Below are 21,627 nucleotides of genomic sequence, written 5' to 3' on the forward strand. Positions count from 1 at the left end.
AAAACTTCCAAACCTGTACCGCTTTCTGTAACTGGATCCTTGACTTCCTCATTGGGAGTCCGCAGTTAAATCAGTAATAACATTTCCTCTTCTCTGACAATCAACACAGCCGCACTACAAGCATGAGTGCTTGTCCCATTGCTTTACTCTCCCTACACTTACGATTGCGTGGTTAGGCACAGCTCAAACTCCGTCTATAAATTCTATGATGACAACATTGTTGAAGGAAGAACCTCAGATGCTCATGAGGAGGTGTCGACTGGCTGGTTGAGTGGTGTCCCAACAACAACTTTGCACTCAACATCAGCAAGATGAAGGAATTGATTGTGGACTTTAGGAAGGGGAAGTCAGGAGAACATACACCAATCTCCCTAAGAAGTCAGCAGTAGAAAGCATGAGCAGCTTCAAGTTCCTGGGCACCAACAACTCAGATAATCTATTCTGGCCCCAACAGAGAGATGCAATCATTTAGAATGCATGCCCGTGGCGATACTTCATTAGGTGCTTGAGGAGATTTGGTATATCATCAAATACTCCAACAAATTTCTACTGAAGTATGCTGGAGAGCATTATGACTGGTTACAATGAGGCTCCAATGCACAGTGTCAAAAGGGGTTGAAAAGGCTTGTAGACTCAGTCAGCTCCATCACAGCACAAGGGCATATCCAAAAGTTGATGCCTCAAGAAGGCGACATACATTATTAAAGACCCTCACCACCCAGGATGTGTCCTCTTCTCATTACTACCATCAGCGAGGAGGTACAGGACCCTGAAGATCCACACTCAATATTTCAGGAACTGTTTCTTCCCCATCAAATTTCTGAACAGTCCATGTACCATGAACAGTACCACATTACTCCTCTTTCACACTTTATTTATTTTGCTGTGGATTTTTTTCAATGTAACTTGCTCTCTACTACTGTTACAAAACAGCAAATTTCACAATATACGTCAGTGATAGACCTGATTCTGTTTCTCATTCTGAGAGATTCAGACGTTCTGCGCATCAGATCTTCAGCTGTCTGGCAGGGGGGTTGTCAATGTGTGGGTAGGAAGCATTAAGCCTCAGGAATTACCTGAGTAAAATCCCAACCTGGAATGGTTATGAAATTATGAATGTCCAGAGAGTGCGCAAAAATGGAACATGAGATTAATTTTTCTTGTGAAAGGAGAGTTACAACAGGAATTTTTGACCTTTGATCAACAAATGTCAATTCAAATTTCTGAATTGAACCACAATCACTCTAAAGAAAGACAAATCCATTTTCACGCAAGTGGCACTTAGACAAAAAGCCAAGTTGTTCAAATTTCTAGGCTTTTGTAAATACCAAATCTATTTGTTGATGGTAAATAAGGCATGCTAAGATTAAGAAACCTCTTTTATCCAAGTAGAAAACATCTCCCAGTTTTAAAGTTCTAATTTTGCCTGATTAACAATGGGGAAATGAGAAGCAAAACCTGTCAATGCTGCATTGTTTAATTTCGTTCATTAAACAATCTGATAAACTATTACTGGCAATGGGATTAGTGGTTTTAAAGGCAGGAATAGATTGAAGGGTGAATTATGCTACAAAGTAAATTGACGCTTCTCAAAAACACAAGAAATGTTGCTGATGATGGAAATCTTGAGGAACATACAGAAAGTTAGGGAGGAGCTCAGCACGTCAGGCAGCATCTATGGAAAGGAATAAAGGTTCTTGGCCTGAAATGCCAACTGTTTATTCATCGCCATAGATGCTACCTGACCTGCTTTGTTCCTCCGCACTTTGTGTATATTCAACACCTCTCATTGTGTCATCTACTTACTTTTATTTTTTGTAAGAATTTTGAGAAAAAAATCTTTTCACTATTCTTTAAAAGATGAATTTATGATCGCTTTCAAATCTGTTAAATTTATACTGTCTTCATGGATCGTGTAACCCAACTTGTATTCACATTTTTTGCCAATGTGAGTCAAAGTCAAAATTGCTTATAAAGTGACCCTGATATTTCCCTCAAATTACTGCAGTTCTAACATTTATCCTTGCACAATGCACTGTACAAAAATGTGAACATACCATACTGTCTTTGAAAACTGACATGATGTCAGCTGGTTGTGTGGGATAATTATGAAACATTGATGCACAACATAGATCACGTACTGGTCAGAAGAGCGGTTAGTTTATTTACTTCATTCGGAGATACAGCATGGAACAGAACTTACTGGCCCAATGAGTCTCACTGCCTAGCAACCCAACTGTTTAACACTAGCCTAATAACAGGTCAATTTACAATGACCGATTAGCCTGCAAACCGGTACATCTTTGGACTGAGAGGAAACTGGAGTACTCAGAGGAAACCCAGATGGCGCTGCGATTGAACTCCAAACTCTGGAATGCCCCAGGCAGTAATAGTGTTGCACTAACAACTACACTACCATACTGTTTATGCAGGATATCTGTACACAGCGCCTTCACCATATTCACTGTCCCACAGCTCCATGAGACGTGCTTCTCTCTCATTTCACATTCTGTCATAGCTAACCACTCTGCTAACCCTGGTCACTTTGCTTCTGTCCCCTGAGTTCTGTGGTCTCTCCGTTAATTTTTGGCTAGCAAATTTTATGTAGTACTTTTTAAGGTTACTATTCACAAATATAATTATAAAAGCTAAAATTGTGAGGGAAACTAAGCAAAAATCTAAAAGCAGCTTCAGGTATTAATAATTGAAAGAAATGATAATATTTCACAATGGGCAGAACTGCTCTAATTGCTGAGTGCAGCAAAATCATAAATGTTTCTGAAAACATCATCCATTCTAGTTTTAGTGAATCAGAAACTCCTCTGTTTAAGCAGGCCTGATTTGCCCTAATTTATGAATTAGAATAGATCTTCAAGACCCTATTAACAATGCACCTCTTCAAGTTGACCAGAACAATGTATTTCTGAAACAAATAATATAGAAGCTGAATGTGAATCAGTTCAGCAGTGGAGACTGGCATAAATTGTGAATCATTAGAAGGTAATCTTCAGTAAAAGTTAGAGAATTCCCATAGCAAAAGAATGAATACAAATAATTCATTTGGATTGATGTGGAGCTTTGTTACCTTAACATAGCACTTAATCATAAAATGAGAAGTATAACTTTGCTGAAAGTAGTTCTCAGAAGTTAACACACGAGGTCCCTACCTTAACACGCGATCTGAACCCTGGTTAGATTTTGTTGCCTCGCTGTTGTGATGCTTTTCTTGAGCTTTAGCCAGCTTCTCTGCAGCAGCAATAGGACATCCGGAAAGACTGTGGGAACAGAGACATAATTAAACATTCATGCAACAGTAGGAAAAATATTGCAAAGCCAAGCTTTAGGAAATTAAACATATGGCTGATTGTATCTGATTTGTTATATATCACAGGGAAGAAGTAATTAAATGATCCAGCTTTTGTCAACATATCAAAACCTTAGAGTATAAATAAATGTATTACATTTTTAAAAATGTCATATAAACTTGTTTCTGATCCCTGTATATTTACATAACCATACCACTTTTGGTTGAGTTATTGTAAGATAAGTCCTTGCTTTTCCAATGTATCAGAAAAATATCTTTTTTTAAGGCCTGTCATGATGTACTTGGGCTTTGTGAAAAATCAGCCTGATAACATTATTTTGAATAACATCCATTACCTGAAGGTAAGGTTTTTAAAAAATTATTGGCCATGTTAGGAACCAATTGATTTAGAAAAGGAAATGAAAGATAAAGTAAGTGGAAAGAATTGATAAAGGATCTGAACTAGGCAGGAGAGATGTTTATCACGCACTAACTAAGCAGATGCTCAAGAAAGAAATTCTAAATGGAAAATGTATTCCAATTATGAAGTTCAATTTCATGGTGAAACATTAAATGCATTGCAAGTTACAATGTTTCCCGCTGCAGTGTTTGATCAGAAAGATCGATCTGTGGTTGAAGAATCTGGGCGATGTGGGACAGGAAGGAATGTTTGGTTTTGGATGTGGTTAGCCAGAATTCAGCGGCGGAAATGCGGGAACAGACCAGCATTCTGACGTTTTATTTGATTATTTCTGCAATCCAACAGTGGCCATGCAGAACTGAATAACAAGTGTTCAAGATGCTAATCAATTCTTGAACAGCATCTATGTGATCTGTGGAAGAAGTGATCTCAATAAGCCAGATATTCTTCCTCATTTTAATCTCATGATCGCTAAGTGAGTGATCATCGAAATCAGAAAAAAAGATGGACTCTCTTTAAAAAGAGCAGCACCAAATGAGCTCATTACTGAATAGAATATTGCTCCAATGCTACTTCCACCCACAAATGTACTAACAGTGTCATCTGCCTGTGCTCCAGTTTGTGGCGTCTTCCTGTACATTAAGTCTTCACTAATGATTTTAGGTATTGACTTCATGGGTGGGAAATGATTGTGTGCTCTGTTGAGTAATGTTTAATTTCACAAAATATTGACCTCAGATTCCTGAAATTTTTTCTATTGTTTAGTACTAATAAGTGTTTCTATTATTTTGTGTGTTAATGACCAGCTCATGATACTATCAGTAGGGAATGACAATTCTTTTGAATCTACAGATCTAGGTCTTCTGTGCCTTTTGTTCTGCTGTTATTGAAGTAAGATGAAGTCCTTGCTTACCTTCTATGAGAATTCCTGTTGCTATTTACATGGCCTCGCCCAGTGCAGCCTGGTGTAGGACACTTAAGCACATTTTCATGCATGGCAAGAACTTGACAGGAAAAAGATTGGAAGTGATTAGTAAAGAATGATCATAGAAGAAAAACACAGGGAAGAAAGGGATAAGTTCAGAATTCTAGCCCAAATGTATTAAATTTGCCTTTAATTGACAGAAGACCACATTAGGGTTTCCAATAGGTATCTTGTTTATTATAAAATAACAGCATCAGGCTGAAACATATTGAAGGACAGAAGGGATCTAATTCATTCAGAAAAATGTTATTCCTAATTAAATTAGCTCACTTTGAAATGATTTTCTGTAAGTTGCCATGATATGTAATACCAGAAATAGATTATTTAAAATAACAAACTATTAGTTGAAACACTACAATTTATGACCATAGCTGATACCATTATAGAATGGGAGAAAAAGGAAATAAATTCTGATCAACATCATTCCTCAGGTGGCTACTAATGAATACCTAAAGTCCATTTAATATTTAATAACTGTACATGACAGCCTTCTTTATTCTTAGTGTGCCACTTGGATAAGCCCAAGTGATCGACAGGGAAAACTGAAAGTAAAAGCATTACAGATAATTTGAAGATTTTTTAATCTCACCAATCCTTCATTACATTCAAGATATGCCTCTATTGGGCACTTAGTTCTGTTGCAGTGGAAACAAAGAACTTCGCAGCTAAACAAAAATTAATAGAGTATAAAAATGAACATTGATAATCAGATAGATATAAATATTTCATAGGGTGCACAGTGCACAGTAGATGCTTTATAATCAAATGATAAAATTTATTACATTTGTTATGTAATATTCTTATGTGTCCTCCTTATCTTTCAATCTAACTTCAACAGAAATCTCTGAAGAAATGGAAAATAAGGTGCTTTCCCATGGTTTGCACTCAACTTTCTCAATAGGAAAGAGTTGTAGGGACTTCACGTAGAAATTCTTTCCCGTTGTCTTTATTTGCTTCAGATTTTTCCTCCCTTGAGGATTGTAACTGATACAATTCAATGAGCATGAATGACTTTAAGCAAGTCTATTTTCACAAATTAGCCTTGATTACAATCATGATGTCAGCTTCTGCTTCGCTTTTTGTGTCCAACTATGGTCAAAGAATTTGGTGAACACCTGGTACCCTAGTGGCCTGTATGGCTCAGATACATGAATAACTGTACAGGCAACCCCACATTACATCTGTATGGGTAAAAGATATTCATTCTTACAGAATTCAGAAATCACTCTCCAAAAATGTGAGATAAGGAATCGAATTCTCTCTCCAGAATTTATGTGAGAATAATAAATCAACATAAAATTACTTTTTTGCAACACTCATTTCTCGACATGCACAGAAGATAGGGTTTAGCATTACAGCAAATTGGGATGAAGTTTATTTTCCAGGAATGCAACACCAACTTATAACATAGGCATCAACTACATTACCATAAAAGCATTATGCTTTTCTTTATCACTTGTACATTCTGGCAGAATTTCATTGCAATTGCTTCATCCATGAAGGTATTGGACACATCAAGTAATTCCTAGCATCTTTATTAAATATAGAGCTGTTAATCAATTGGAACAGATCTGAATCATGTCTGCCCAGACTTTTACCTGTATATAGAATGATTTTTGATAGTATCTGAACAACTCTGATACTCAGAGTTTTATATCACTCAGCATTGTAATAATTTGGGTGATTATAACTCAGTACAAATCCAACAATATAAAAAGTATTTTTAACACAAATACATACAGTAAGTAACTTGCCTTCTCCTTTGCCTCATAATGTTAAGACACAGCATAGGACCCAAGAGATACGTCCATAGTGTAATGTGGGTGACCTCAGCAAGATTGGGCTCCACATGGAGACTACAGGAAGAATAAACTGACAAATTTGGCCTTCTGAATGTGTCCACAGTGGTTGGGGACTTGTTGCCTTTCACATGGCTGAATGCAGGTGCTTCCATTTAGAACTGTGAAAAGCAGTTAGTGAGTCCCAGCTCATTATCTTGGAGATTAACCCAAGAAGCAGTGACACAATAGAGAGAAGGTTTATTCATTATTCAGGAAGGTTCTTTTCCTCTGTCAGTTGGTTGACCACATTATCTTATAAGAAGTGGATCCTAAGTTTGATTTTCAAGAGTTCCTGACCTCTGAACTTATAATGCCATCAATGGAATGAAAGTAGCATGCTGTTTAGGCTAATCATGTGCGAGAGATAGCAGATTAAGAAATAACTTGCCTCCAAGGATAAGAGGTATTGGAAACTATTTTGAGAACAATAATGGGATAAAAATATTCTATTAGTATGTTAATCAAAGATGAATTGATCTGCTATAATGTAGAATTTGCAGATCTTTCCTCTTGGGGCCAGAGTCTCTCTGAGAAAATGGGTGCTGCGAGATGTTTGCTCAAAAAAATCATCAACGATGAAAGTGGGTGATTTTCTGTAATGCAACCCCAAAGGATGATGGTGATTACAATCAGTCATTAATATCCTGCTATTGTGCATGACTCACCACCACCCAGGATATCTTCATAATGTAGGGCCACAAGAGGGCGGCATCCATCATTGAAGACCCTCACCATCTGGGACATGCCCTCTTCTCATTATTACCATCAATAAGGAGTTACAGGAACTTGAGAATGCACACTCAATATTTTATGAACAGCTTCTTCCCTTCCACAATCAGATTTCTGAATGGCCCATGAACCCGTGAACACTATTCCTCTTTTGCTCGATTTATTTATTTACTTTTTAGTTATAGCTTTAGTAATTTTATGTCTTGCACTGTACTGCTGCCACTAAACTGTAAATTTCATGACATAACCCTGATCCTGATTCTGAAGTTTAACAATGGATACCTTTGCTCATACCAGCGAAGTGTTGGAATACTGATCTACCTTCTTGAGTTATTGAATAGAGCTAAGTGCTGCGACCAACTAGTGGACCTCAAGTATTTATTCCTGGCGTCATGATTTAGAATGAGCTGAACACTGCTGCTTGATAGTGCTGAGGTATTAGCTGAAGCAAAATAAAATAACCATGTGATTTAAGGGCAGAGAAAACATATTTTTATGTCAATGTATTTATGGACTTTTAACAAAGATGAAAATTTGTTCTGATAACTTATGTTGAAGTAGCAAAATTGCCCAAGATAAAAATACTGTTAAAGTAATGCTAAGTCTCTCATCAGTTTTGTCAGAAATCCATATTAGCCCAATTAATCATCTTCCATCAATATAATCATCCTGTCAACCAACACAAATAATTGGGCCATTACAGTAAGTATGTTGCTAGATATCTGCTCTTCACCAACTATCTGTGAACTAGTAGAAGAATATACAAGTCTATACTCCTTACTAAAAGACTCAAAGCACCCTTGAATTGCACTGCAGAGTTTGAGAAATAGTGAGAATTTTAGACTCACAGGTATAGGAGAAATGGGAAATAAATATAAACAAAATTCATGGATTAAGGGTGAAAGGTGAAATGTTTAATGGGAATATAATGGGGACTTCTTGATTCAGAGGGTGGTGAGAAGTGGTGGATTCGAGTTTGATTTCAAAATATGAGAATAATTTGGAGAGGTACATTGATGGGAGGGGTATGGAGGTCTGGGGTTCAGATGCAGGTTGATAGCGCTAAGCGTGCTAATAGTTTAGTATGGACTAGATAGGCCAAAGGACCTGTAGTGTTCTATAGCTCTATGACTCTATAACATCTGGGGTTTCAATGGATACACATTGTAAATTGTGTTTAACAGTTTGTTGAGTTTTAATTGAGTGCACAAAACTGATACACAGATGATGAAGATTAAGGTGGCAAAATGGGAGACAAATGAACATGCCATATTATTAGATCTTGGCAGTAGTAATGGAACATTGGCACTCAGCCACTCTGAATGACACCTCCACAGAGCTTCCCAATGATATCCTAGGTTGGTGTTGAAGGCTAAAGTTATGAAAATAAGTAATTTAAAATAAGCAAAGGGAAATGTTATTTCTGTAAGACCATAAGACCATAAGACATAGGAGCAAAATTTGGCCATTCGGCCCATTGAGACTGCTCTGTTATTTCATTGTGGCTGATCCATTTCCCTCTCAACATCATTCTTCGGTCTTCTCGCCATAACTTTTCACACCTTGCCTAATCAAGAACCTGTCAACCTCCTCCTTAAACACATCCCTAGCTAACTGTGGCAACAAATTCTGGCTAAAGAAATTCCTCTTCATCTCTGTTCTAAGTGAATGTCTCTCTATTTTGAGGCTGTTCCCTCTGGTCCTTAGCTCTTCCAACATTGGAAACATCCTGCCACATCCACTCTATCTAGGCCTTTCAACATTTGATAAGTTTCAATGAGTTCCCCCTCATTATTCTAAATTCCAGCGAGTACAGTGCCTCCAAGTAACCCCAAACCACTTCCTTAACAATCGATTCCAACACCTTCCCAACCACTGAGGTCAGGCTAATTGGCCTATAATTTCCTTTCTTCTGCCTCTCTCCCTTTCTGAAGAATGGAGTGACATATGCAATTTTCCAGCCCTCTGGAACCATGCCAGAATCTATTGATTCTTGAAAGATCATTATTAAAGCCTCTACAATCTCTTCAACCACCCCTTTCAGAACCCTGGAATGTATACCATCTGGGCCAAGTGACTTATTTACCTTCAGCCCTTTCAGTTTCCCAAGAACTTTCTCACTAGTAATGGCAACTTCACATGCTTCTGCTCCCTGCCGCTCTCAAACATTCGGCATACTACTAGAGTTTTCCACAGTGAGGAATAATGTAAAATACCTTTTCCGTTCATCTGCCATTTCCTTGTCCCCCATTATTTCCTCTCCAGCATAATTTTCCCACGGTCGAATACCCACTCTCATCTTTATATATCTGAAAATACCTCTGGTATCCTTTTTGATATTATTAGCTAACTTACCTTCATATTTCATCTTTTCTCCCCTTATGTCCTTTTTTAGTTGCCTTCTGTTGGTTTTGAAGTTTCCCAATCCTCCAACTTCCCATTAATTTTTGCTTTATTTTATGTCCTCTCTTAGGCTTTTATGTAGGCTTTGAATTCCCTTTGACATCCCATGGTTGCCTCAACCTGCCTTTACAACATTTCTTCTTCTTTGGGTAGTATTTATCATGCGACTTCCAAATTGTTCCCAGAAACTCCAGCCATTGCTGCTCTGCCGCCATTCCTGCTCGTGTTCTCTTTCAGTCAACTTTGGCCAGCTCCTCTCCCATGACTCTGTAATTCCCTTTACTCCACTGTAATACTGATACATCTGAGTTTAGCTTCTCCCTCTCAAATTTCAGGGTGACTTCTATGATATTATGAACACTGACTCCAAAGGGTTCCTTTACCTTAAGCTCCCTAATCAAATCTGTATCATTACACAATGCCCAATCCAGAATAGCTAATCTCCTAGTGGTGTCAACCACAATCTGCTTTAAAAAGCTATCTTATAGGCATTCAACAGATTTTCTCCCTTGGGATCCAATACCAACCTGATTTTTCCAATCTACTTGTGTATTGAAATCCCCCATGGCTATTAATACATTGCCCTTTTGACATGTGTTTTTTATCTCCCAGTGAAGTTAATAGCATTAAATGTTAATAACTGGGATCTGCGTCTCCAAGAAGCTTTTAGACTGTTTGTATTAAAGGGTGTCTGAAAGAATATCACATGTGTGTGAAGTCACATAAGTGGCAAAGAAACTCTATAAATGAAGAGAGCAGTTTATGCTTATTAGGAACAGGATAAAGGACATCAAGAAGCATGAAAGAAACATGGGGTGAACTAGAGTTCATTCCCCTGCCTTCAATTTCTGCAACGGATGAGTAGTTCATCTCCATCTTTGGTATTTTTTTTAGCTTATAGGACATATACCTTTGTTTTTGTAATTCTTAGTGTTTTAGAAATGGTTCGTAATTTGGAAATCTTTTATGGGATATAAATCTTCTGTGAGTTTTAAATGTATTTTAAGGATGTTGCTTCAATTGAAACATGTATAACAGAAAATAAATGAACTGTGTTTTAAACTACTTTGTTAGCTGGAAGTATCTTCCCCTTGGTAGGAAGAGGGGCCCAATGCTCAAATAGTGGATGTAAGAATGGACATCATGTTGGATCATGGATATCCCAGCCTGTTGTCAAACACAAGACATTGTAAATTCACTTTAAAGTGATTCTCACCTTCCATGTAGTGGTAATGGAAAAACTTAAACAAACTGGCATGGAATGCATGAGTTTATACTGCACTCAGCCTTTTAGGAATGAAAGTTTTAGTCTCTGTAAAATACTAAATATTGTCAAATGTTTTTCACAGGCTAAATACATTAAGCAAACACACCTGTTCTAAGAGATAAGGGCTGTACTGCAAAGCAGAGTATGCTGGATATTAATTACCTTGATAAGTTTTTTTCAGTTAAGTGAGTCTAAAAGCACCATGATGTGGCAATAAACTCAATGCCATGGATTATTTTGATATTCACATATCAGTGAACCATTTTGACTCAAAGGGAAGGTACTTGGTCAGTTAAGTCAGTGCTCCTCACATTGACAAGCAATTGAGATGGTCTCACTCCCCATTCTTTCCCTCAAACTCTTCAGTTTATTTTCCCTCAAGTGCAAACCAAATTCCTTCTGAAAATCTTGACTAGTTCTGTTTCCTTCATTCTGACAAGCAGTTAACTCCACACCAAGATCACTTGTTTTGTTAAAGAAGATTTTTCCTCACATCCTCTCAGATCTTGTTTGCACCACCTTAAAATAAGTATTATGGTTATTGAACTCCCTTTTAATTGGAATAGCTGCTCTCCAGCTATGATCTTAAACATCTCCATCAAATCTATCTCTGTCAAAATCTCTATCAACTATATTGAAGCAAATAGCTTGAAGTAGTTTTCCTATTGTATAGTCATCTCCATAATCAATCTTCCTACAATTAATACTAATGATCATAAAGCATCCTAGCATATTCCATAGGGTGATTTCCTCAGCCTAAACTGTAGATTACGTTTACTACCTAGTCACCACCCTTAACTCCCACACACCCATTCTCATTATTAGAGGAAGCAGTGGTGCTGGAGAAAGTACATAATAGGGTACCAATAAGGATTTACAGAAAATTCGTGGTGCCACAAAACTCTGGGATTGGGAAGCAGTTGGTGTGTAGGATATAGATACAAGGAAAGCTCAGAATTATAATGTTAACATTCACTTGACCACTCAAATATCATAGAGCACACACAGAACCTGACTGCCTTGGAACAGTTTGCATTGGTTTGTTAAGGGTTTCTCTTAAGTTAGTCAATATAGTGTATGTTACACTGACTGCTATCTCACATTTTGTCAATCCTCTATGGATCATGAAGTCCAGTTTAATATAATTAAAATAGACAGGTGTCAGCACCCTGCATAAGGAGCCTCCACATCAGAAATGAGACCAATCACATTTTTGACAGCAATCAGCCTTTCTTGCTCATGCAATGAATTTCAGATTGATCCCTTGATGCTTAAATTTTATCCAGCAATGATGCAATATCTCTTCACATGATATTTCCGAAACAAGCACCCATTCTGTTCTCAAAAAGATAAACTGTTAAAACTGAATGTAAAATTAGTTCCATTGTCTCTGCTTTGAAAGCCAGTACTTGGAATTTAATGTCTGTCCCATAAAAAGAAGAGCATGACACCAGTTCAAATCTCAAATAAAAGGCAATGTTGCTCTTTATGCAACACACTCAGAGTATAGCATTGCATAAAGATAATTTCAAAGTCTGATATTGGATCTGAACCTATAACATCTTGACTCTGAAAATCAAGTTCCTTTGTGCAGTAAATGCTAAGTAAATCATCCTAATTGATTCTTAAATAAGATCATCAGTGCTTAGAACTTTAAAAAAATGAATAGGAGTGGAACAAATATGTTTAAATAAAACCTAAACATTGCACTGAGAGCAAGCAAACCTTTTCACAAAATCACAGTTAAGTACAGAGCATCTCATGAATATTGCAAGACATTCAAATTTCCTGAAATATGATGAAAGGTCATCAACTTAAAGTGTCAATTCTGTTTTTCTATCCACAAGTGCTGTCTGAACTGTTGACTACTTCCAGCAAGCTCTGTTTTAATATCATATTTCCAGTTTAAGATAGCACTGGTATTGCCCAGCGTCTACTTACAAAACAAAGGAAACCACTATCTACTTTATTAATAACACCTTATTAATAATGATCAGTGCTAACAACACTAACAATGGACAGACAAGCAAAGGGTGGTTGAGCCAAGCGGAGACGAGCAGTAGCAGAGGCGCAGGCGAGGCACGGTCATGGCAAGTGGAGTTGTGTTCGAAGCAGAGTCGTGGCATCTCCTAGAGTGAGGGAAGTCCCGATGTCTGATTGATTTAAGCGTCGGGCTGAACTGAAAAGGTTGGGTACGGGCCGAATTGTGGCAGCTGGGGTCCAGCCTCAGAGCGGTCTAAGAGAGAGGAACAACCTGACGTTGAGATGATTTAAGTGCCGGGCCTGATTGGAAAGGTCATGGTGTTAGGACCAGAAGTGAGGTGAGGGCCAGTTCTGCTTACTGATCTATGACGTTTACTCAGCTCTATACTGAACTGCCATGATGCCCGGCTTTGCGTCTGAGGTCTTGCAGAGTTTACTCTGCTTTGCAATGAACTGTGGCTGTTGCCTGCTCAGGCTGGAGTGATGCCCAGCTTTGTGTCTTTTGTAAAACTACAGTTCTGAATGCTACTTGCTTACTTGTATTGTCTGTGAGATTTGTTTTTTCTCTTTCTCTCTCTGGGCATTGGGTGTTCTGGTCTTTTTTAATGAGTTTTTTTGAGGGTTCTCTGTTTTGTGGCTGCCTGTAAGGAGACGAATCTCAAGGTTGTATAATGTATACATACTTCGATAATGAATATACTTTGAACTGAGAAACTGCCCTGCATTTGCAGCACTTTTCTTTCAGCTCCTTGAAACAAGGATTTGACTTAAACTATACACACAAAATACTGGAGGAACTCAGCAAGTCAGTCAGCATCTATGGAGGGAAATTGACATTTATGTTTTGGGGCAAAGCCCTTCAGCAGGAAGTTATTACGACATTTCAAAAATTTGGTTCCGTTAAATCCAACAGAATCCAATTTTGCAAGAAGAACAGAATCCGATGTTTAAACACAAGACATCTAGAGATGCTGGAAATCTTGAACAATACACATAAAATTGGTCCATAAAGAAAGATTTAGACAGTTTGGCCTTTATAGATCAATCTATTGAGTACAGGATTTGGAATGCTACATTTAAATTGAATAAAAACATTGGTGAGGCCTAATTTGGAGTATTATGTGCAGTTTTTGTCATCTACCTACAGTAAAGATGTAAATAAGATTGAAAGTGTACAAAGAAAGTTTACAAGGATGTTGATAGGACAGGAGGACCTGAGTTATAAGGAAAAATTAAGTAGGTTAGAACTTTATTTCCTAGAACGTAGAAGATTGAGGGGAGATTTATGAGGGTTATAGATGGAATAAATGCAAGTAGGCTTTTTCCACTGAGGTTGGGTGCAACAACAACTAGAAGTCATGGGTTGAGGGTGAAAGGTGAAATGTTTAAGGGGAACATGAGGGGAAACTTCAGTCAGAGGGTGGTGAGAGTGTGGAATGATCTGCATGCACAAATGGTGGATGGGATTTTGATTGCAATGTTCAAGAGAAGTTTGGATAGGTACATGAATGAGAGAGGTGTGCAGGTCTGTGGTCCAGGTGCAGGTCAATGGAATTAGACAGTTTAAACAGTTTGCATGAAATACATGCACCCAAGGGCCTCATTCTGCGCTGTAGTTTTCCATCACTATAACTCTACATGTTGGAAGAACTCCAATATGATGACATGAACATTGGTAATGTTGATGACATAGGTAATATTGCAGCTATATAGGACCCTGGTCAGACCACACCTGGAGTATTGTGCTCAGTTCTGGTCGCCTCACTACAGGAAGGATGTGGAAGCCATAGAAAGGGTGCAGAGGAGATTTTCAAGGATGTTGTCTGGATTGGGGAGCATGGCTTATGAAAACAGGTTGAGTGAACTCGGCCTTTTGTCCTTGGAGCGGAAGAGGATGAGAGGTGACCTGATAAGATGATGAGAGGCATTAATCGTGTGGATAGTCAGAGGCTTTTTCCCAGGGCTGAAATGGTTGCCACAGGAGGACACAAGTTTAAGGTGCTGGGGAGTAGGTACAGAGGTGATGTCAGGGGTAAGTTTTTTACTCAGAGAGTGGTGAGTGCATGGAATGGGCTGCCGGCAACAGTGGTGGAGGCGGATACGATAGGGTCTTTTAAGAGACTTTTAGATAGATATATAGAGCTTAGTAAAATAGAGGGCTATAGGTAAGCCTAGTAATTTCTAATGTAGGGACATGTTTGGCACAGCATTGTGGGCCAAATGGCCCGCATTGTACTGTAGGTATTCTATGTTTCTATATTTCTATGTTAACTCGGCAGGTCAAGCAGCATGTATGGTGGGAAGAAACATTCGATATTCCAGGCCAAAACCCTTCCTCAGAACGGGAAAGGGAGGGGACAGAAGAAGCCAGAGTAAGCAAGTGGGTAGAGGGAAAAAAAACAAGGTGATAGGTGAGACCAGGCGAGTGGGAAGGTAGGTGAGAGGGGGCGAGGTGATGGTAAGAAGTTGTTGAGAAAGGTGAAAGAGGTAAAGACCTGAAGAAGAAGGAATCTATTAAATGAGAACAGTGGACCATGACAGAAAACAAAGGAGGAGGGGCACCAGAGGGAGGTGATGGGCAAGTGAGGAGAAGAGAAGAAGTGAGAAGGTAACCAGAATATGGAACGGATAAAGAGAGACAGAAGGGGGGTGAGGGGGGGAGGTGGTGGAGCAATTCCTGGAAGTTTGAGACATTAATGTTCATGTCATCATATTGGAGAGTACTCAGATGAAATATAAGGTGCTGCTCCTCCAACTTGAGTTTGGCCTCATCATGGCAGTAGAGGAGGCCATGAACAGACTTGTCAGAGTAGAAATGGGATGTCCAATTGAAATAGGTAGTTGCTGGGTGATCCTGCCTTTTTGCAGCAACAGAGTGAAGGTGCTTGACAAAGGGGACCCCCAATATGCATCGGGTATCACTAATGTAGAGGAGGCCACACCAGGAGCACCAGATAGAAGACAGACTTGCAGGTGAAGTGTCGCCTCACCTGGAAGGACTGTTTGGGGGACTGACAAGTGGTAAGGGAGAATGTGTAGATCTGGTGGCCAGTGCGATCATGTTTGCTGTTGTGTGCTGGGGCAGCAGGCTGAGGGTAGCAGACACCAACAGAATCAACAAAATCTTTCGTAAGGCCGGTGATGTTGTGGGGATGGAACTGAACTCTTTCACATTGGTGTCTGAAAAGAGGATGCTCTCTAAGTTGCATGCCATCTTGGACAATGTCTCCCATCCACTACATAATGTACTGGTTGGGCACAGGAGTACATTCAGCCAGAGACTCATTCCACCGAGATGCAACACAGAGCGTCATAGGAAGTCATTCCTGCCTGTGGCCATCGAGCTTTACAACTCCTCCCTTGGAGGGTCAGACACCCTGAGCCAATAGGCTGGTCCTGGACTTATTTCATAATTTACTGGCATAATTTACATATTACTATTTAATTATTTATGGTTTTATTACTATTGAATTATTTATGGTGCAACTGTAACGAAAACCAATTTCCCCCGGGATCAATAAAGTATGACTATGACTATAACTAAAATATAGCACTTGTCCTGCTTTTAAGGATGGGGTGGGGGGAGATCAATGGAGAGGAGTGAGTGAACAATGGAGTCAGGTAGACAGCAATTGCTACAGAAACAGGAGGTGAGGAATGACAAAATGTGCTTAGTGGCAGGATCTCATTGTAGGTGGCAGAAGTTATAGAGAATAATGTGCCGGACGTGGAGACTTGTCGAGTGGTAGGTAAGGACAAGTTCAAAGAATAAAGATCAAAGTTCAAAGTAAATTTATTATCAAAGTATGTACATGTCACCATATACTGTCCAATCATTGAGCACTCTCAGTCTGCTAACAGCTTTCTCTTCAATTTGTCTACTATTATATTTAATTTCTTCACCAGCAATACTATTCTTATTTCCATCACTTGCTGTAGTTTGTGCACCTGACTTTAAATTTCTAAATTCTATTGTCTATTTGCAGTTTAAAAATTACAAATCAGAAACTTTTTGTGATACATTTTCAGAAATGTTCTTATTATGAAACTCAGGTACCTACTTGTATTCTAACTAATTTTTAGTCCATGGTTCCACTTTTAAATAACCTTGTCACCTGGATATTGCCAACTGCCTATATGCATAGAGTCTAATTTTCCTTTCTGTTAGGTTAACCCTGAATCAAAGATGAGTTTTGCCTATCTCTACAGCTGAGCTAGCTATTTGAAATTGAATCAAACAGGCATGTTATAAATGCAAAGGATTAATGCCACTTTGCAGGACCAGTGCAGATATTGTGGCACCTAGTACCAACACGGACTGATGGTTCACCATGATATGAATTCCTATTTGTGACTAATGCTCCAAAAGAAGAATGGGAAATGGAGAAAACAATTTGTAGTATTGGAAGGATTGAAAATCTGAGGCACAACAGAAAAGCAGATAGGCACAATCAGAGAGCGTCTGTATCAAGTGGCTGCAAAATCCTGTCGGAATATCCGTCACCATTCAGTTTCCTAGGTTTGTTGCACTGGCTAACCTAAGCAACAAAATCTGTAGAACCTAATTTGAACACTCTCCGCCATTGATAAAGATGTCTTGAGACAGTCCCTCCTCCAATCTGCAAATTTCAAATTGCTGCATTTTGAATAGATCTGAATCCTTTTTTCATCAATATTAATTTCGGAGTAAATGAAGAAATTTAATAACCAAGGAGAAAGGCACAGAAATGTTTTTGATTTCCCTCTCTGAATATAGGGTAACAATGAAACAAATAAACAATATGTATCTATAACTATATTGCTCAATTGGTTTAATTCTTTGTTTCAGAGATTAATTGCTTCAGAACTCCATGTTATGATCATAGAGTGGTTACTTATTTATGATCACAGGCTACGTCCACACTAGACGAGATAATTTTGAAAACACCGGTTTTGAGTAAAAACGACAGGCATCCACACCAAGCGTTTTTCAAAATATCTCCGTCCATATTAGAACAGATATTCAGGCAAATCTCCTCCTACTGGGCATGTGCAGGACACAGTAAACAAGCAAAGAGGAAACGGTATACTTGGTGCGCGTTTGTCCAGTTACAGACATGAAAAACTTTATTGGCTCTCGCGCAGGAGGACTTAAAACTAAAAAACAACAAATACTGGAGCGTATGGAGGCGACCGACAGGGAGTTCACAGACAGTATGACCTGGCTGACGATGAACATTGAAAAACTGACTAACTCTGTTGCATTAATAAAGCACTTTGTTAAATGCATAAAACATGTCTGCATCAGTGTTATCTTGTATTTCCATACAAGGTTACATTAGGTTGTTACACATCTATTGTCAGAGAAATACTTGCATAAATAGGTGAACCACCTTCATACAAGCAAGGACAGAAAACAGGGCAAAGTGAGTATACTTATTTATTCAGTAAGCTATGGGTCAAGGTATTTGGTGAGTACATTTCTAACTCTTCTGGCTTCAGTCTCATTGCCATCTGTTCTGAAATTGTTAGGTTGTGTGGGGAGTTGCATTCAAGAAAACAACGAAATGCCGCGCTGCCACCGTCTGTTCCGGCACGTCATGACAGTGTTTTTAAATAGTCAAAAAAGCTCACTTTACAATTTAACTCTCACGCCGTTCACACCGACTGCGCTTTATAACAGCCGTCCGGCAGTGCTGGCGCAGTACCAAGCAGAGGCAGAAAAAGAATTGTTGTGGTTTTGTCATGACAGCGTTTTTAAATATCTCCGTTTACCCCGTCTCCACTACAACGCACAACAATCGTTTTCAAATTTACAGACTCTGGAGAGTGTTTTGGAAAAGCTCTGTTTTTGGGGGATGAAAACTCCGTTTCAATGTGGACGGAGGGTCAAAACAAAGAGAAAAAGCTGCGTTTTCAAAATTATCCAGTGTAGTGTGGACGTAGCCACACTTCAGAGACTTGCATCAATGATCTTAAGAAGTTCATATCCCACCAGAGGAGTGGGGGAATTTAAATATGTTTAAATGAATAAATTAGAACTATAATGACAATGACTATAAAATGAGTGGATTGTTCCTACATGCCCACCTGATTCACATATACCTTTTAGGGATAATTCTGTTATATTAACCAGGTATCTACAGTAGTTTGCATGTAACTTCTGACCCTAGGAATGCGGTTGGCACTGAGATGACCTCTGAAGTAGCTCAGCAAGCCATTCAGTTCACAGTCCATAATAAATAAAAAGAGATGAATATGTACATACTTATTAAGTAGCTGCCATTCACTGTGAACAGCTAGAAAACAAGATGAACTAAGGTCACTGGCAGAAAAGCGAGTTTGTGAATTGAAATAACATTTAATTAAGTCGTCACCATCAGCTTGTTTCTTTCCATACCCCAATGGATAACGACACTTCCAAGCAAATATAATTACTCAGGAGTGTGAAACCCCACTGATTATTGCCTGTTAATACAGAGGTACTGGTCCTCAGATTTTACATGCTGCAATTTTTTCCTGCAAGGTAAAAGTAGCAGAAACCATTAAGAAAATATCAAGATTAAGAGTCACAGTTTGATGTAACTAATATTTTTACTTACTTTTGAGATTTTTGTGCATTATTCCTGCAAACGCCAGATCACTCATCCTCTGCTCCTCCAACCTGCCATGAGAAAATAGAGTTTCCCTCCTCCTCTGTTTTTAGACCTCCATTTATTTGCTCCCTCTCTCACAGATTTGTATAGATTGCTCCTTTATAACAAAATAATGTTGTCCAAAAAATTCTCCCTCACTGTCTATTTACTACAATCATTATACTTCAGATTTTATGAATACCTCTGAATGTGATGAAATGTAGAAGAAAAATGTAGTTGTAATTGAGGATAAGATAATCAGGGGAATAGGTCTAAGTCTCCATCACAATGAGTCCCAAAGGCTGTGTTGTCTGTTTGGTGTCCAGGTTCAGGGCACTTCTTCTGATCCCCAGAGGAATTTGGAGTGGGAGGGGAAAATCCAGTTGCCCTGTAAGTACTAGCAATATATGAAGAACAAGGAAAGAGATTTTGCTAAGGGAATTTGTACGGCCAGGGGCTAAATTAATAGGACCAGAGAGCTGAAAGTATAGCTCAAAAATTGGTGTGGAAGAAATGGTTTTGAATTCATGCCACCAGCATTAGGAAAGGAGGAAGCTACTCTAATGGGATGGGGTCAACATGAGCCATACTTGGACCAGGTCTTGGTAAATCTCAAAACTAGGACTGCAATAGGGGACTGTAAACAGTAATGGGGAAGATTCAACAACTTGGAAAAGTATGGATAAAGTAAAGGGGAAGGAGAGTGCAGAAGAGCTTACTGAAGTCTCCAGAATAAAGGAAAAGACAAAGAAAGCTTAGAAAGATATAAGAATTTTTTAGTCTTATTACTTTTTATACTCTGTGTTTTTTGCCTGATTTTGCTTGTTTTTTTTGTGCAGAGAGAGGGATTTGGCACAGCATTTTGTTCATTTTTTGGTGCGGGAGGAAGAAATTGGGGCTGATGATCGTACTACCTTTCTTTTCTTGATTTCATGGCTACCCGGAGAAGAAGAATTTCAGAGTTGTATACCTTGACAATAAATGAACATTTGAACTTTTGAACCATCAAATTTAATTTCATGCAACATGGAGACAAAATTGAAAAGAAGGGTAATGAATACAGGATTGAGAGTGTGAAATTTGAATAAATGCTATGTAGGAAATAAGGTAGATGTCTTTGTAGTGCAGTTAGAAGTTTACAGGTATGATGTTGAAGGCATCACTGTGTTGTGGCTGGATAGGATCACATGTAGAAGGTTAACATCTAAGGTTGGCAGAGGAGGTGGGCGGCTTTGTTGGTAAAAAATGAAATTTAATCCTTAGAAAGAAGTGTTATAGAATCCGAAAATGTAGAGCTGTTAAAGATAAAGTTAAGAAGCTGCAAGGGTAAAAAGATCCTCTTGGAAGTTATTATATCAGGCTTCTGATCAGTAGCAAGGATGTGGGGTACAAATTAAAATGGGCAATAAAATGTCATGTAAAAAGGATAGTGTTATGATGGTCATGGGGATTGAGGGTAGAAGCAAAGAAGAAGCATTCTAAAGGGAGAATGAGGCAACTGTGGCTGACAAAAGAGATCAAGGGCTGACGTTCCTGTCCTGTTCTTGTTGATTTTCTCTGTGGAGAGGTAGAGATTGGGGGTTGATGATCATACTACCTTTCTTTTCTTTCTTGGTTTCATGGCTAACCGGAGAATTGAAGAATTTCAGAGTTCTATACTTTGATAAAAAATGAACTATTGAGCATTTGAAGACAGCATAAAAGCAAAATAGAGGGTGCACATATATTGAAGTGCAGTGGAAAGCATTGGGAAGCTTTTAAAAACCAACAAAAGGCAACTCAAAAAGCAATAAGGAGATAAAAGATTAAATATGAAGATAAGATAGCTAATAATATAAAAGAGGATACCAAACTTTTTTTTCAGAAATACAGTATAAAAAGAAAAAGAGTGAGAAGAGTGGACATCAGACTGCTGGAAAGTGATGCTGGAGATTAAAGAAAAGGAGGATAACTGAAGAAGTATTTTGCATCAGTCTTCACTGTGGAAGACACCAGCAGCATGCCAGACTCCAAGAATGTCAGGGGGCAGAATTGAGTGTGGTCACTATTTCTAATGAAAAGGTGCTTGGGAAGCTAAAAG

At 38.6% G+C, this 21,627-nt stretch overlaps 1 protein-coding gene across 1 annotated transcript in view; it reads right to left on the reverse strand.

Annotated features, from left to right (window-relative positions):
- Positions 1 to 21,627, reverse strand: part of LOC140209840 (myelin transcription factor 1-like protein) — a 354,336-nt gene that overhangs the window by 206,063 nt on the left and 126,646 nt on the right. The window contains exons 8-9 of the mRNA XM_072278399.1: positions 4,639 to 4,729; positions 3,168 to 3,275 (exon numbers count right to left, since the gene is read on the reverse strand). Coding sequence (XP_072134500.1) covers positions 3,168 to 3,275; positions 4,639 to 4,729 — 199 coding nt within the window. The remainder of the gene's footprint in view (positions 1 to 3,167; positions 3,276 to 4,638; positions 4,730 to 21,627) is intronic.

This window comes from Mobula birostris, chromosome 2 (assembly GCF_030028105.1).
Source record: "Mobula birostris isolate sMobBir1 chromosome 2, sMobBir1.hap1, whole genome shotgun sequence".
Lineage (NCBI taxonomy): Eukaryota > Metazoa > Chordata > Chondrichthyes > Myliobatiformes > Myliobatidae > Mobula > Mobula birostris.